An 18,202-nucleotide genomic window follows, 5' to 3' on the forward strand; every position below is an offset into this window, starting at 1 on the left:
ACATAGCAAGTGATTTAGGAGGTCTTAAAAGTTTACAAGCTTTTAGGTACAGCTCATAGGTAAGATATGGGGGGTGGGGGGGGATAAGGGCAGTTTTCAAGCAGGCATGAACCTGCTCTACATCTGAAAACACTGAGAAAAGGGAAGGAATTAAGACAGGCCTCTGGAGTCACTCCACTTAGCACCAACAGGGACTAGCTGAAAGGTGGGGACTGGAGGTCTGGCTGACTCACATGTCTGGCACCTGATCCTAGAAGACTCAAACAGCAGAGGCTCTTCAGATATCCTTGGACTTGAAAGCCCCTCCCATCCCCCAACCCCCTAAAGTGGTTGGAGTTATACATTCTATTTGTATTCTCTCCTTTTTAAAGGTAGGATTTACATACAATAAAATTCAGATTTGAAACTGTATTGATTTTCTAATGCTACTGGAATGCAACATACCAGAAAGTCTTTTATAAAGGGAATTTATTACAAGCCTACAGTTCTAAGGCCAGAAAATGTCCAAAGTAAGCCACCAACAAGAGGTTACATTTATTCAAGAAAGGCTGATACTGTCCAGAACACCAGCTTGGAAGGCATGTGACTGGCATATGCTGGTCCTTGTTTCCGGTTCCACTGCTTCCAGTTTCCGATACCAATGGTTTCCTCTCCAAGGATCATGGGCTTAGTACCTCCAGGAAACAACTCTAGGTTCTGGCTTACTCAGCCTCTCATGGGAAGGCACATGACGTTGTCTGCTTGTGTCTAGGCATCTGCTCTCTGTGAGCATTCCAAGCATCTCCAAACATCTGTATCTCTATCAGCTCAGAAGCAACTGTTCTCCAAGCATCTACATCTGGGGTTTCTTCAAAACATTTCCCTGTTGGTTTTTTAAACATCATTTCCCCTTTTTAAAGGACTCCGGTAAACTGATCAAGACCCACCTTTAATGGGCAGAGTTACATCTCCATCTAACCAAAGGCCTCACCCACAGCAGGGAACATCACATCTCTGTGGAGATAATCTAATCAAAAGGGTTTCCACCCTGTAATACTGAATCAGGATTAAAGGACTTTTTTTTCTGGGTGCCCAACACTTTCAAACCAGCATAGAAGTGTATACTTCCAGCAGTTTCACAAATGTGTAACCGTGAAACAATCAAGATAGGGAACATTTTCATTCCTCCAAAGTCCCCTTATGTCCCTTTACAGTCAATCCCCTTCCCAACCCATGACCAAAGGGAACCACTGCTTTGTAAATATAGTTCAATGTTTTCTAGAATTTAATATAAATGCAATCATATAGTGTGTAAGCTTTTGCATTTGGCTTCTTTCACTCTGTATGTTTTTGCAATTAATCTTTACTGTTATCGATACTTCTTCATCCTTTTTTTATTTTTTAGTGCATGGATATAGCACACAGTGTTTTCTCATTCATGTTGATGGACTTTAGGGTTGTGTCTAGGTTGGGGCTACTGCAAATATCACTGTCATGAATATTCAAGTACAATCTTCCTGGGGACATGTTTTCATTTGTCTTAAGACACTTAGGATTAGAATTGCTGGGTCTTATCCTTACATTTATATTTTTAATATTTAAATCTCTAACACTCAGTAGACAATGAGTAAACAAGAATTTCTGCATCATGCTCCAAAATGTGACAAGATCACTAGCAAAAGAACTAGCTTTCTCTCCTTTCCTTTATCCTTGCCGCCTCTCCTGTTGAGATCATTGGATGTATTATTCCATAGTTAGTGTTTTATAATATACAATGATGTAGACTTTATTATGTTTTCTGATTTTCATTTGGTGTGGTTAACAATATTTTTTAAAGCCTCAAACTTACCTTCTATGTCACTGGAATAAGTCCTTTAGGAATACTTACACATAAGTTCATGAGTGGTAAACTGAAATCTAATATGTTTGAGCATGTCCCTATTTTGCCTTCAAATATGAATGATAGCCTGGAGGGAGGGGAAAAAAAACACACTAAGAAACTTGTCCATTCAAGAACATTTTCTCTCTTGAGTTCTTTCACTGAGGTGTTTCAAGCTATACCAAATGGCCAAATGAACTATATGGTATGGGTATTACAGGGCTGAGAGTATACAGAAGCTTGCAGTTACTTCAAAATAGCATAGTTTGGGGGACTGACATCATCAAGACAGTGGTATAAGACATCTCTAAGAATGTTTCCTCTTAGAGACAGTTAAATTAAAGGGCAGAGTCATCTTGTTAGGAACTCTGGAGGACGATAGACTGGAAAGCCACATACACCCAATGCAGGCCCTAGCCGTTGGTGAGCTCGTGCACACAAAACAGTTCCTTGTGGAATTCAGAGCATCCTGCAGTGGAACTATTGACAAGGTGTGCACACTTCCAGCCGGGACCCTAACTGCTGCTTCACCTAAACAGCAACAACAAAAAAACAGACGCTTCTGAACACTGACCCGATTTGCCTCCATGGGTTGGGATCCACAAACATAAAAATTTTCAGAGTTCAGAAAAGCTGCACAAAAAGGACAAACTGACCCAAAGTAGGGCAGAGCAGACCCAGGACTGAAATGAAATGGTGGTCCTGAGGACAGGAAAGGAATAGAGTAAATCCTAGCCACTGGGAAAGAACATTTCTATAAAAACAAAGAGAATGGCCCAGGACTCCCAGAGGAAGAGCAGAGGAAAGGAAGTCCTCTCTTGGAGGACACAGTCACACATAACAGAGTAATCTTGAAAGTTACTGATCTGAAAATATCTCCCAAAAGGAGAGAAGGAAAAAGAATATTTGAGGAAATAAGGTAGAAAATTTCCCAAATCTTATGAAAGATATAAATATGATGTCCACAGGTAACATCATACTCGATGGGGAGACTGAAAGTTTTCCCCTTAGGATCAAGAACAAGACAAGGACGCCCACTGTTACTCAACATTGTACTGGAAGCTCTAGCCACAGCAATTTGGCAAGAAAAAGAAATAAAAGGCATCCAAACAAGAAAGGAAGAAGTAAGACTTTCCCTATTTGCAGATGACATGATCCTATACATTAAGAATCCCATGACAACCAAAACCACTATAGCTAATAAATTCATTAAAGTGGCAGGGTACAAGATCAACATGCAAAAATCAGTGGTGTTTCTATACATTAGTAATGAACCATTTGAAGAAGAAATTAGGAAAATGATTCCATTTATAATAGCAACTAAAAGAATCAAATATCCAGGAATACATTTAGCCAAGGCTATAAAGGACTTATACATGGAAAACTACAAAACATTGCTAAAAGAAATTAAAGGAGATCTAAATAAATGGATGGACATTCCATGTTCACGGATTAGAAGACTAAATATTGGTAAGATGTCAATTTTACCCAAAGGTATATACAGATTCAACAAAATTCAAATTTAAATAGATTTCTTCAGAAAGAGAAAAACCAACCATCACATCCATATGGAGTATAAGCGGCCCCCAAAAGCCAAAACTATCTTGAAAAAGAACAAAGTTGGAGGGCTCCCACTTACTGATTTAAAAATTTATTACTAGGCTAGTACTGGCACAAGGATAGGCATACAGACACATATTATCAAACTGAGAGTTTGATATAAACCCTTATACCTCTGGCCAACTGATCAATGAGAAGGGTGGCACGTCCACTCATAGCGGAAGAACAGACTCTCTAATAAATGGTGCTGGAAGAATTGAATATCCAGATGCAAAAGAATGAAAGTCGACCCCTACTTCATACTATATAAAAATTAACTAAAAATGGATCAAAGTCCTAAATTTAAGAAAACTATAAAACTCCTAGAAGCAAATATAGGGAAAAATCTTCAAAATCTTGTGGTACGCAGTGGTTCCTAAGACTTTACACCAAAACATGAGCAATAAATGAAAAAAAAAAAAAGGATAAATGGGGCTTCATTGAAATTTAAAACTTTTTGCATCAAGGACTTTACCAAGAAAGTAAAAAGACAACCTAAAGAATGGGAGAAAATATTTGGAAATTATATATCTGATGAGGGTTTAATATCCAGAATAAAGAACTCCTACAACTCAACAGAAAGACAAACCCAATTAAAGATAGGGAAAAAAGAACTGACACTTCCAAAGAAAATATACAAATGTCCAATAAATACATGAACAGATGCTTTTCCTCAATAGCCACCAAAGAAATGCAAATCAGGGTCACAATGACATTCCATCTCACACTCCCTAGTACGCCTATTACAGAAAAAAAAAGTGTTAGAGAATATGTGGAGAAATAGGAATACTCATATATGTCAGTGAAATGTAAAATGGTGCAGACTCTCCAGAAAAGTTTGGTGATTCTTCAGAAAGTGAATTATCATATGACCTGGCGATCCCACTTCCAGGTATATACCCCAAAAAACTTTTGAAAACAGGGACTCCAATAGGTATTTACACACCAACATCCATAGTGGCCTTATTCACAGTGCTAAAAGATGGAAGCAACTCAAGTTGAATGGATACACAAAGTGTGTCAGACATACAACGGATTATTTTTTGGCCACATAAACAAAGTTATGATGCATGATATAGCATGACCCTTGAATAAATGATGTTGAGTGAAATAAGCCTGACAGAAAAGTACAAATACTTTATGATCACATTTATATAAAATAAGCATAGTAGGTATATTCATAAGTCAGAAATCAGAATACAAGTTACCAGAGGCTGAGTGGGGGGTTAATGTTTAATTGGTACAGAGCTTTGGTTTGGGGCAATGGAAAAATTTTGGCAATGGACAATGGTGATGGAGGCATGACTTTGTGCAGGTAATTAATACCATTGAATTATAATTCTAAAAGGGATAAAAAGGGAAATTTTAAGTTGTGTATAAATTATACACACACACCCCTCATAGAACTGTACAATGCAAATAGTGAACCCTAATGTAAACAGTGGGCTAAAGCTAATAGCGTAATTATAATATTGTTTCATCAGTTGTAACAAAGGTATCACATGAATGCAAAATAGTAGGGAAAACTACCTGTGAAAAGTGGTATATGGGAACTTTGTACTTTCTGAGTAATGTTTCTGTAAACCTACTACTGCTCTAATTTTAAAAAAGATATATTTTGGACCCATAAAAACTATGACGAAATAAACTAAAGAAGTTATTGTCCCTGCTAACAAGAAAAAAAAAAAGGTAAATTTTTGGTTAAGTAAATTGATAAAATCATTTTCAAAAAGAAATATACCATTAGGCACACACTTAGTTCCAAGTGTTAAAAATCTCAAGCCAAATCTTACTACAATGTATTTCGAGGTTCAAAAACATTCACCATGAAATGCGCATTCTGTAATCTATTTGTTGAAATAGATGTCATTAGAGCATACAGGTATTTTAATTTATTGGATGCATATTAGGTACACAGTTAAAAAAGGATAAAAGTGCTACTCTCCTAAACAAAAGACAGTAAATAGAATTAAGACAGCTGCTATTATATAAATGGAAAGAAAGATCATAAATAAGATGAAATATGTTATCTTCAATCACAGTCAAATAAAACTCATCTTTTACAATGAAAAATCACTTTTTAAAACTTAGTGTTGGTAAATTCTGTATGTCATTTAAATATTACTTCAGGGCTTTACAAAACAATTTTATTGGTGGTATTCATGTGTGAGAGGAAGAGAAATGTTTACTCGATAACGGTGGTCAGGTTTCAGAGGACATGATTTAACAGTAAAGCTTTACTATCAGACAGAAAAAAACAAGTTTAACTACTAGTATTTTAGAAATGCTACCAAAACTAGAATGAAATTTGTTACTAATATATAACTCATTCTAATAGTCGACAAATGACATCAAAGGAAGTCATGGAAGTTAAAATTTTAACTAAAAACGCAACTCAGACTAACTTTAAAGTTTCTAATATCCACTAAGTTTACCTACCATCTTTCTCTTACCACAAAGTACCTTCTTATTTACATTAAAACCCATTCCTTATAAGAATTTTAGTTCTCTTCTGCTGTCTCAGTCTCGGAGCACATGCGGCAGAGCGCAGCATTAGGACGGCATACGAAAGCATCCGTTTCACTTCCCAATTCTGTTAACTGTTCCAATGAAGACACACAAGGATAATGGTCTTTTAACATATCTGGCAATTTGGAATTTTTCTCTTGAAGACGCCGAGAACGTCTCACTGGTGTTAGAAACTTCAGCTCTTTAAATGCAGAATTTGTTTCATCAAACTGCATCTTCTTTTTTATACTGTGAAAACAAAATTTTATTCTCAAAGTTCAAAAACGTATCAACACCTTTACTTTGTAGTTCTGCACTGTTTAAAACATGTATGTTAGAAAGATCAAGGGTGATGGAGATACAGAGAAGGTATCTGTATACCTTAACAAATGAATATGACTGCTGAATCATTATACTGATATTTCTTTTAGTCTCCAGTATCTTAGAGCAGCTAGAAGTAAAAACCTAAAATTGTGGAACTGTAACCTACAGCAAACTCTGAAATCTTTTCTACAACTAATTGTTGTGACGTGCTTTTGTATATATATGTTATTTTTCACAAAAAAAGAATAAAAAATTGTATTTCTTCTAGCCTCCAGTGTTTTGGAGCAGCTAGAAGGAAAACTCTGAATTAGTGGAACGGTAGCCCATAACAAACTCTGAAATCTGTTATGTAACTACTTGTTGAAGGGTACTTTGAGAATTATTACTTTTTCTTTCTTTTCTTTGTACATATGTTTTATTTAACAATAAAAAAACATTTTTTAAACTTGTATGTTACAATGACTTCATTGCTTATATTATAGTGAGATACTGCAAACTACTTGACATGAGGAACTTTTCTCTTTTTTGTTAGCGCTGGTACTCAGTGGCTACTGGAAATTACTGTAAAATTGGCTAACTGTTCAATTCCAAAACCTACTGTTATTAATAACATTCAAGAGATTAAAATAAAATGATGTGAGAATTTTCTTTTTGAAAATGGCAATAATTAGATAAAAGCAAGCTAAATATATTATGTAAAAGATGAACTGTCCAAACGACATGCCATTTGTTTAAAAATATTTGTACTAACAAATGGTAGTTCTAATCTTCATCTATCTTAAAGATCTAAAAATATCATATTTATTATCACTGACCATAGAAAGAAACCCTGGCATGATACATTTTAAAAGGTTACCTTTGGGAGGGGTGGGGCAAGATGGCAGTATAGTGAGGAGTGGAAATTAGTTTGTCCACTAGGGCAGCCAGTAAATAGCTAAGAACTACATGGAACAACTGTTTGGGGGACCTCAGTGACCAGACATATATCATAAACCAAACTGGAATGATAGAACAGCCAAAATCCCACATAGAAATTTAAGTCCCCCAAGTAGCGGAGGCTGGCAACACTCCCCCCCCATGGGTATGGCAAGCTGAGGGAATGAGAAGCTCTGCTCCACCACTGGGAACAGCCATTCCACTGCTAGGATCAGCCACTCCACCGAGAGCAAAACTAGACACCCTCCCCACTGACCAGGCATGAGGATAGCCACCCCACCCTGTGCCATTGCTCATATAGAAGAATTTGAAAGAATAAATAGAAAAACAGCAGTTCTCACAGAGATGAAAGATACTGTAGAATAAATTAAAAATATACTAAGAGAAACAAATCAGTAGGTGTGAAAAGGAGAAAGAATAAACAAGGTAGAAGACAGGACAACTGAAAAACACAAAAAAGAACAAATAGCAAGAAAGATGAAAAAAATAGAATAGGGTTTCAGGGAAATGATGGACAACAAAATGTAAAAATCACTGGTGTCCCTGAAGGAGAAGATAAGAGTAAAGGGCTAGGAAGACTAGTTGAAGAGATAATGGAGGAAACCTCCCAAATCTTACAACAGATATAAATATGCAAATCAAATAAGCCAAATAAACCCCAAATAGAATAAATCCAAACACACATCCTCCAAGACACATATAATCAGATTGCCAAATGATGAAGAAAAGCAGAAAGTCCTGAAAGCAACAAGAAAAAAGCGATTCACTACATACAAGGCTAACCACATAAGACTGAGTTCAGACTATTCGTAAGGCACCATGGAGGCGAGAAGGCAGGGGTATGATATATTTAAGATCCTGAACAAGGAAGACCGTCCACCCAAGAATTCTTTATCCAGCCAAGTTGTCCTTCAAAATTGAGGGAGACGTTAAAATCTTCTCAGACAAAGGTTGACAGATTGTGTCAACAAGAGACCTGTCACAGAAGACATTTTAGATAGAGTTCTACTGGCTGAAAAAGAAAAAAAAAAAGACAGGAGAGGGAGGTCTGGAGGAGGGCACAAAATTGAAAAGTATCAGTAAGCATAACTTAAAGGGTAAAAAGAAAACAATATATAGTTCTGACAAATAAAACCTAAAAGACTAAGATAGATTTAAGAACTGAATAGTAATAACTTTAAATGTTAACAGACTAAACTCAACAATTAAAACACACTGATTGGCAGAATGGATTAAAAAATATGATCCATCTATATGCTGTTGACAAGAGACATATCTTAGACCCAAGGATATAAATAGACTGAAAGTGAAAGGATACAAAAAGATCCATGCAAGTTCTAACCAAAAGAAAGCAGGAGTAGCTATACTAATATCAGATAAAATAAACTTTAAATGTAAAGATGTCATAAGAGACAAAGAAGGACACTACATATAATAAAAGGGAAAATTCACCAAGAAGAAATAACAGTCATAAATATTTATAATCCCAATAAGGGAGCTCCAAAATACGTGAGGCAAACATTGGTAAACTGAAGGGAGCAACAGAAGTTTGTCAACAATAATAGTGGGAGACTTCAATATGCCATTCTATTTGAATAGAACAACCAGACAGAGAAACAACAAAGAAACAGAGAACTTAATGTGATAAATGCATTGGACTTGAAAGACATACAGATCACTACACCCCAAACTACCAGTATATACATTCTTCTCTAGTGCTCATGGAACATTTTCCAGAATGGATCATATGCTGGGAGATACAACAGGTCCTGATAAATTTAATAAGACTGAAATTATTCATAGCACTTTCTCTGACCACAATGGAATGAAACTGGAAATCAATACAATTTTTTTATATATATGGTATTTTTCACAATTAAAAAAAGATTTAAAAAATTGAAGACTTAACTGCTTGCTGGGGGAACTAGAGAAAGAACAGAAAACTAACCCAAAGTAAACAGAAGAAGAGAAATAACAACGATTAAGGCAGAAATAAATGAACTGGCAAACTAAAAAACAACAGAATCAACAAAACCAAAAATTGGTTCTTTGAGAAAATCAATAAAATCAATGGACCCATAGCTAGGCTGACACAGAAAACAAGAGAGAGGAGGCAAATAAACAAAACAAGAAATGAAAGGGAGGCATTACCATGGACCCCAAAGAAATTAGAAAAATCCTACACACCAACAAACTAGACAAAACTAGACTTAGATGAAACAGGCAAATTTCTAGAAACACGTGAACTACTTACACTGACTAGAGAGTATATAAAATATCTCAACAAACCAGATACAAGTAAAAAGATTCAGTCAGTCATCAAAAATCTTCCTACAAAGAAAAGCCCAGGGCCAGATGGCTTCACAGGGGAATTATATCATACATTTCAAAAGAACTAATACCAATCCTGCTCAAACTCTTCCAAAAAAAAAACACTGAAGAAAAAGGAACACTACCTAACTCACATTATGAAAGTAACACTACTCTAACACCAAAATTGGATAAAAATGCTACAAGAAAGGAAAACAACAGACCAACATTACTAATTAACAAAGATGCAAAAATTCTTAATAGAATACTAGCAAATCGAATCCAAAGATAGCTTAAAAAAATTATATATCACAACCAAGGGGGGTTTATATCAGAAATGCAAGGATGGTTCAACATAAGAAAATCAATCAATGTAATACAGCACATCAACAAATCAAAAGGGAAAAATCACATGATCATGTCAATCGATGCTGAAAAAACGTTAGACAAAACTCAACATCCTTTTCTGATAAAAACACTTCAAACATTTGAATTGAAGGAATCTTCCTCAATATCATAAAGGCCATATATGAAAAACACATACCCAACATCACACTCAATGGTGAGAGATTGAAAGCATTTACTCTAAGATTAGGAACAAGACAAGTATGACCACTGTCACTACTATTATTGTAAATGGTACTAGAAGTTTACTACAGCGATCAGGCAGGAGAAAGGAATAAAAGGCATCCAAATAGGAAAGGAAGAAATAAAACTTTCATTATTTGCAAATGACATGACCCTATACTTGGATAATCCTAAGAAATTGACATCAAAGCTATCTGAGCTAATAAACAAACTCAGCAAGGTGGTGGGATACAAGAGTAACAGACAAAAATCAGTTAATTTTTCTATACAAAAGTGATGGCCTAACTGAGGGGACAATTAAGGAAAAAAATTCCATTCAAAACAGCAACTTAAAAAATCAAATATTTAGGAATAAGCTTAATGAGAGGTGTGAGGGACCTGAACATAGAAAACTAAAAAACATTGTGAAAAGAAATCAAAGATCTAAATAAATGAAAAGGGCGGGCCATGGTAGCTCAGCAGGCAGAGTTCTTGTCTGCCAAGCCAGAGACCTGGGTTTGATTCCTGGTGCCTGCCCATGCAAATAAATAAATAAATAAATAAATAAATAAATGGAAAGTAATTCTGTGCTCATGGATAGGAAGGTTAAATGCTGTCAAAATGTCAATTCTACTGAAGTTGATCCATGAACTCAATGCACAACCAATCAAAATCTGACAACCTATTTTAAAGATTTGGAAAAGCTTGCTATGAAATTTATTTGGAAGGGAAAGAGAAGTCGAATAGCTAAAGATAGCCTAAAAAACAACGAAGTGGGAGGACAGACACTTCCTGACTTATTATAAAGCCACAGTAGTCAAAGGAAAAAGTATTGGCACAAAGATAGAACCGCTGATCAATGGATCCAAATTGAGAGCTCAGAGATACACCACCAAATCGATGGTTAATTGATCTTTGACAAGGCCCCCAAATTCAAGGAACTGGAAAAGGATAGTCTTTTCAATAAATAGGTGTGGGAGAGCTGGATTTCAATAGCCAAAAGAATAAAAGAGGACCCCAACCTTACGTCCTGTACAAAAATTAAAAATGGAGGGAGGGGTAAGGGGTATGGTATGCATGAACTTTTTCTTTTTATTGCTTTTTTCTGAATTGATGCAGATGTTCTAAGAAATGACATTGATGATGAATATACAACCATGTGATGATAATGTGAGTTACTGAATATATAACAAGAACGGAATGATCATATGATAAGAATGTTTGTGTTTGTATGTGGTTATGTATCATAAATAAAAAATAAATAAATATAAAACAAAACAAAACAAACAAAAAATGGATCAAAGATCTAAATAGAAGAGCCAGTATCATAAAACTCCTAGAAGAAAATATAGGGAAATATCTTCAAGACCTTGTAATAGCAGGTAGTTTCTTAAACTTTATACCCAAAGCACAAACGACAAAAGGAAAAATAGATAAATGGTAACTCCCCAAAATCAAAAGCTTCAGTACCTCAAAGGACTTTGTCATAAAGGTGAAGAGGCAGCCAACTTAATGGGAGAAAATATTTGGAAACATATCAGATAAAGGTCTGATATATCCTGTGGACATAAAGAAATTATACAACTCAACCACAAAAGAACAAACAACCCAATTATAAAGTAGGCAAAGTATATAATAGGCATTTCTCTGAAAAGCAAATACAAATGGTTAAAAAGGACATGAAGAGATGCTCATTTTCATTAGCTATTAGGAAATGCAAATCAAGACTACAGTGCGATATCACCTCACACCTATAAGAATGGTTGCTATTAAACAAACAGAAAACTACCAATGTTGGAGAGGATGTGGAGAAATCAGAGCACCCATTCAATGCTGGTGGGAATGTACAGGTGCTGTGGAGGACAGTTTGGCAGATCCTCAGAAAACTAAATATCAAGTTGCCTTATGACCCAGGAATTCCAATACTCAGTATATACCCAGAGAGCTGAAAGCAGTGACACAAGCAGACATTTGCACACCAATGTTCATAGCGGCACTATAAATGACTGCCAAAAGACAGGAAGAACCCAAGGGTCCATCCATCAACAGATGAGTGCATTAACAAAATGTGGTATATACATATGATGCAATATTATACAGCAATAATATGAAATGAAATCCTGACGCATATGACAACATGGATGAATCTTGAGGACATAATGCTGAGTGAAATAAGCTAGACATAGAAGGATAGATACTGTATGGATCTCATTATTATGACTCGGGTAAAGATAAACTCTGAGGCCAACAATGTAAATAGAGGACTTAGAGATACACAGAAAATAGATAGGTGAATGGCTACCCAATAAGGGTGAACTCAAATGTAAGGGGACAGAAAGAATGATAGTTCATTAGTGGAATAAATAAGCAACATCGCCAAATTGAAGATGAGTATGATTGAAAGGTGTCATATAGAGTCATGAATCCCATTGATTAACTCTACAATTAAAATAAGTTATTATATGAACTATGTCAAAGGTTTGTCCTTATACAAACAGTCAATGTTAGAGAGGATATAGTGGGAAAACTAATATTGCATGCTAGGGCCTACAGTTAACAGGAAGACATCAACAGTACCACAGAAATATCAGGGGCTAATAATTGGAGGTGAGGGACAAGAGACAGGGGGAGGTATAGATTAGGTATTTGGTGAGGCCCCATTATCGGTTCTTTTTCTCTGAACCAAAACTGTCTAGAATTGATAGTGGGATGATTGCATAACTGAGTGAGGACACTGAGGCATGGATTGTTTATTTTGGGACATTATCCATGATGTCCAATAGGTGGAGGGGGCCAAAGAGCACAATGACTAAAAAGCAGAATGGAGAACTATGATGTATACATATAGAACACTGTGACTACAAAAAAGAATGCATTCTTGTCTGCCATGCCGGAGACCTAGGTTCGATTCCTGGAGCCTGCCCATGTCGAAGAAAAAAAAAAGAATGCAGTCATGAGGTATGTAACAAAGTAAATGAACCTTGGGGACATTGTGCTGTGCAAAATAAGCCAGAAACAAAAGAACAAATATAGTATGGTCTCTTTTAGAAAATACTTATAAAGCTGGAACCTAGATTTTAAGCTCTTACAGCAGTCACATTTCGACCAGTTGTAAATGCATTTCTAGATTCTGAGATACTGTGCTGTATATGATACGTGTATCAGCTGGTATTTCCCTGAAACGGTGGATACCTCTGTGACACCTAATACTCAGAGCTGGAATTCTGCAGCTCTGAAAGTCTGCATCACTGCATGCAACAATTGTTAAAGTAACTGAAAAAGAGATCAGGCTTCAATTAGAGATAAAACAAAGCCATTCAGTTGGGACTAAGGTAAATCAGAATGCAGGGCAAAGCATGATAGTGTATGTATTCTAGAATTTCATCTATTGTATGAGACCCAAGGCAGAGAGGTTTAATTATGTATAGAACCTAATTTAATGTAACATAGAACCTAACTTAACCTGTCTGGATAGCTCATTTTAACAACATCAACACATAGAACACAGAATGGGAACGAGGCCTTGCAATTTTGTATGGCTTAATGCAATATCCAGCTATACTTCAGACTATGGTGGCCTGATAATTAAAAAGTATTGGTAGAGTCCCTTCTGGGACTGGAGAAAAAATATGGAACTATGAAATTTCCCCATCTGTGAAATACTTGGTACTCTGTCAAATTAGGGACTCCCAAGAAAATAGGTCAAGCCCTTGATTTTGAGGATTGCCATTACAAAACTCATTTCAGTAGGGGAGAAGGTAGAATTATTCATAATTATGCCTTAAGAGATGCTTCTAGGGCGGTTTTCTGTACCTTACATCCAAAGCAAGAACACTGAAAAAAGAAATAAATAAATGGAAACTCCTCAAAATTAAACACTTTTGCGCATCAAAGAACTTCATCAAGAAAGTAAAAAGACAGCCTACACAATGGGAGACAATATTTGGAAAAGACATATCAAATAAAGGTCTAGTATCCAGAATTTATAAAGAGATTGTTCAACTCAACAACAAAAAGACAGCCAACCCAATTACAAAATGGGCAAGAGATTTGAACAGACACTTCTCAGAAGAGGAAATACAAATGGCCAAAAGGCACATGAAAAGATGCTCAACGTCCCTGGCTATTAGAGAAATGCAAATCAAAACAACAATGAGCTATCATCCCACACCCACCAGAATGGCCATTATCAATAAAACAGAAAATGACAAGTGCTGGAGAGGATGTGGAGAAAGAGGCACACTTATCCACTGTTGGTGGGAATGTCAAATGGTATAACTACCGTGGAAGGCAGTTTGGTGGTTCCCCAAAAAGCTAAATATAGAATTGCCATATGACCCGGCAATACCATTGCTAGGTATCTATTCAGAGGACATGAGGGCAAGGACAAAAACAGACATTTGCACAGCAATGTTTATAGCAGCATTATTTACAATTACAAAGAGATGGAAACAGTCAAAATGTCCATCAACAGACAAGTGGTTAAACAAACTGTGGTATATACATACAATGGAATATTATGCAGCTGTAAGATGGAATAAAGTTATGAAGTATGTAACAACATGAATGGACTTTAAGGACATTATGCTGAGTGAGATTAGCCAGAAACAAAAGGACAAATACTGTATGGTCTCACTGATATGAACTGACATTAGTGAATAAACTTAGAGAATTTCGTTGGTAACAGAGACTATCAGGAGATAGAAAGAGGGTAAGATATTGGGTAATTGGAGCTGAAGGGATACAGATTGTACAACAGGACTGAATGTAAAAACTCAGAAATGGATAGCACAATACTACCTAACTGTAATACAATTATGTTAAAACACTGAATGAAGCTGAATGTGAGAATGATATAGGGAGGAGGGCTGGGGGCACAAATGAAATCAGAAAGAAAGATAGATGATAAAGATTGAGATGGTATAATCTAGGAATACCTAGACTGTATAATGATAGTGACTAAATGTACAAATTTTAAAAAATGTTTTTGCATGAGGAAGAAGAAAGGAATGTTGTTACAGCAGGGTGCTGAAAATAGATGGCAATATTTTAAAATCTCAACTTATGTGTGAGACTAAAGCAAAAATGTTTATTTGGTACAAAATTTATATTTTGACTAGTACATTTCCTGATATAAATTATGTAGACAGCTTAGTTGAACACCATAAGTACATGGAACCTTGAGTAGGACATGAGATTCTGTTGGTTTGTCCAGAGTGATGCCCCGATAAATCCCAGAGTGATTCAAACAGTGAATAAAAAGTATTTGCGGGCTGGACACAGTGGCTCAGCAGGCAAGAATGCTTGCCTGCCATGACAGAGGACCTGGGTTCGTTTCCTGGTCCCTGCCCATGTAAAAAAAAAAGTATTTGCAAAGTCCCCTTTGGAGAACGGTGAGAACGGGGGAAAATTCAACTTCCCCAAGTTGAATTCCTGATATTCTCACAAGCACTGTGGACAAACAAGGCTAGGCTGAGCTGCCAGTCTTGGGGTTTGTTCATATGAAACTTAACCCCACAAAGGATAGGTCAAGCCTACTTAAAATTAGGCCTAAGAGTCACGCCCAAGAGAATCTCTTGTTACTCAGATGTGGCCTCTCTCTCCACCGAACACAACAAGCAAACTCACCACCCTCCCCCTGTCTACATGGGACATGACTCCCAGGGGTGTGGACCTTCCTGGTGACATAGGACAGAAATCCTATAATGAGCTGAGACTCGGCATCAAGGGATTAAGAAAATCCCTAGAATGAGCTGAGACTCAGCATCAAGGGATTGAGAAAATCTTCTGGACCAAAAGGGGGAAGAGTGAAATGAGACAAAGTATCAATGGCTGAGAGATTCCAAACAGAGTCAATAGGTTATCCCGGAGGTTATTCTTACACATTAAGTAGATATCACCTTGTTAGTCAAGATGTAATGGAGAGGCTGGAGGAAACTGCCTGAAAATGTAGAGCTGTGTTCCAGTAGCCATGTTTCTTGAAGATGATTTTATAATGATATAGCTTTCACAATATGACTGTGTGACTGTGAAAATCTTGTGTCTGATGCTCCTTTTATCTACCTTGTCAACAGACGAGTAGAACATATGGAATAAAAATAATAAAGGGGGCGGGCCACGGTGGCTCAGCAGGTAAGAATGCTTGCCTGCCTTGCCAGAGCACCCAGGTTCGATTCCCAGTGCCTGCCCATGTAAAAAAAAAATAATAAGTAAATAAATAATAATAATAATAGTAGGGGGAGGGAACAAATGTTAAAATAAATTTAGTTTGAAATGCTAATGATCATTAGCATAAAAGGAGGGGTAAGGAGTATGGTATGTATAAATTTTTTTTGTTTCCGTTTTATTTCTTTTTCTGAATAGATGCAAATGTTCCAAGAAATGATCATGATGATGAATCAACTATGTGATGATATTGTGAATTACTGATTATATATCTAGAATGGAATGATCAAAATAGGAATGTTTGCATTTGCTTGGTGTTTTTTAGTATTTTTTTTAAAAAAAAGAGTTGCTTCCAGGAAACATCTTCTGCTATTCAGATGTGGCCTCCCTTTCTCTAAGCCCAACTCTGCAAGGAAAATCATTACCCTGCCCTCTATGTGGGACAGGACATCAGGGGTGAAAGTCTCCCTGAAAACGTAGGACATGATTCCCAGGGATTAGCCCTGGCCCTGGCACTGTGGGATCGACAATGCCTTTAGGATCAAAAGGGCAAAAAGAAATGTAAAATAAGGTATCAGTGCCTAAGAGAGTCCAAATGGAGTCAAGAGGCTATTTTGGAGGCTACTCTTATGCACTCTTCAGCTAGATATTGCTAATTGCCATGGTTTGCCAAATCCCAACCAAAATCATTCCTGTTAATCCTAAAGAACACCTAGGGCTCTAAATGAGACTCTACAAAAGTTTCACGCGCTAAGTTTACTTTCCTGAAACTTATAACCTTCAGAGAGTTCCTAGGACAGCTAAGTCCTGAAATCTAGAAGGGCCAGCCTCTCCAAGAATATCAACTAATTCCATCCCCTATCCTACCTATATTGTCAATACCCAATGCCCCTTTTAAACATGAAAAAGTTAAAAAACTTTTTAAACTTTTTTTTAACAAAGACCCACAGAGACTGGGCATAGGATCAAAGGAGGAGGAGCTGTAATAGAATTTAACAGACGAATATGACTGCTGAATCAGTATACTGATGCTTCTTTTGGCCTCCAGTGTATTGGAGTAGCTAGACGGTAAAACCTGAAGCTGTAGAACAGCAACCCATAGCAAACTTTGAAATCTGTTCTGTAACTACTTGCTAAAATGTACCCTGAAAATTATTGCTCCTTTTCATTTTTTATTTTTTACCTTCTGTATATGTTATATTTCACAATTTAAAAAACTTAAAAAAAGTTTACCTTTGCAAGTATGGTGTAGTAGAAACATTATATTTAATTAAGCAACTTGCTCTAGTTTCATTATTGGGGGTTTTAGTATCACTGATGGGCTCTTTCATTTTGTCCTCTCGTTCTTTTTCACAGTCTTGAAATATCACATTTCTTTGTGGTTTGTTTTCTATTTCCAGTTTTTCTGGCTCCACATTAACACCTATATTTTCAGTGTTTACTTCCTGTATTTGTTCCATGGCTGCACAAGCCTCAGTATTTTCTCCTGTATGAAATACATTTGTAGAGTAAGCTTTTGACCAAATTTCAAGAACAAAATCAGAAAACATTAAACTCATTCATAGTTGACCAAATTTCAAAACCACAGAAACAAACTGCCCTCTGCTAACCATTATTTTTCCTAAGCAAATAAATACAAGTGCCAACTATTTAACAAATATATACTATCTCCTACATGTCAGGGATTGTAGATATATTAAGAAGCTCACATTCCATGGAACAGACATACTTGAAAATAATTATAAACTGAGATAAATGGTATAACTGAGGTAAGAACAAAGTGTCATGGGAACTCATAAAAAGAATCAACTAACTTTGCTTGTGGTGCAGGGGATAGCTAGGGAATGTTTCACAAGTGACATTTACATGGTGTCTTGAAAAAGAAGTACTAGACAAGATCAATAACGATCTTATTATGGAGCATAAAAGGAAATG

The 18,202-nt window shown here is 36.3% G+C and overlaps 1 protein-coding gene across 3 annotated transcripts in view; it reads right to left on the reverse strand.

Moving 5' to 3' along the window:
* Positions 1–446: 446 nt before the first annotated feature.
* The window catches only part of LOC143681269 (cytoskeleton-associated protein 2-like), a 35,169-nt gene continuing 17,413 nt past the window's right edge, over positions 447–18,202 (reverse strand). For all 3 annotated transcript variants that reach the window (XM_077158159.1, XM_077158160.1, XM_077158158.1), the window contains 2 exons: positions 17,501–17,753; positions 447–6,214 (listed from right to left, as the gene is read on the reverse strand). In XM_077158159.1, the coding sequence (XP_077014274.1) occupies positions 5,959–6,214; positions 17,501–17,753 (509 nt within the window). In that variant the 3' untranslated portion in view covers positions 447–5,958. The remainder of the gene's footprint in view (positions 6,215–17,500; positions 17,754–18,202) is intronic.

This window comes from Tamandua tetradactyla, chromosome 4 (assembly GCF_023851605.1).
Source record: "Tamandua tetradactyla isolate mTamTet1 chromosome 4, mTamTet1.pri, whole genome shotgun sequence".
Lineage (NCBI taxonomy): Eukaryota > Metazoa > Chordata > Mammalia > Pilosa > Myrmecophagidae > Tamandua > Tamandua tetradactyla.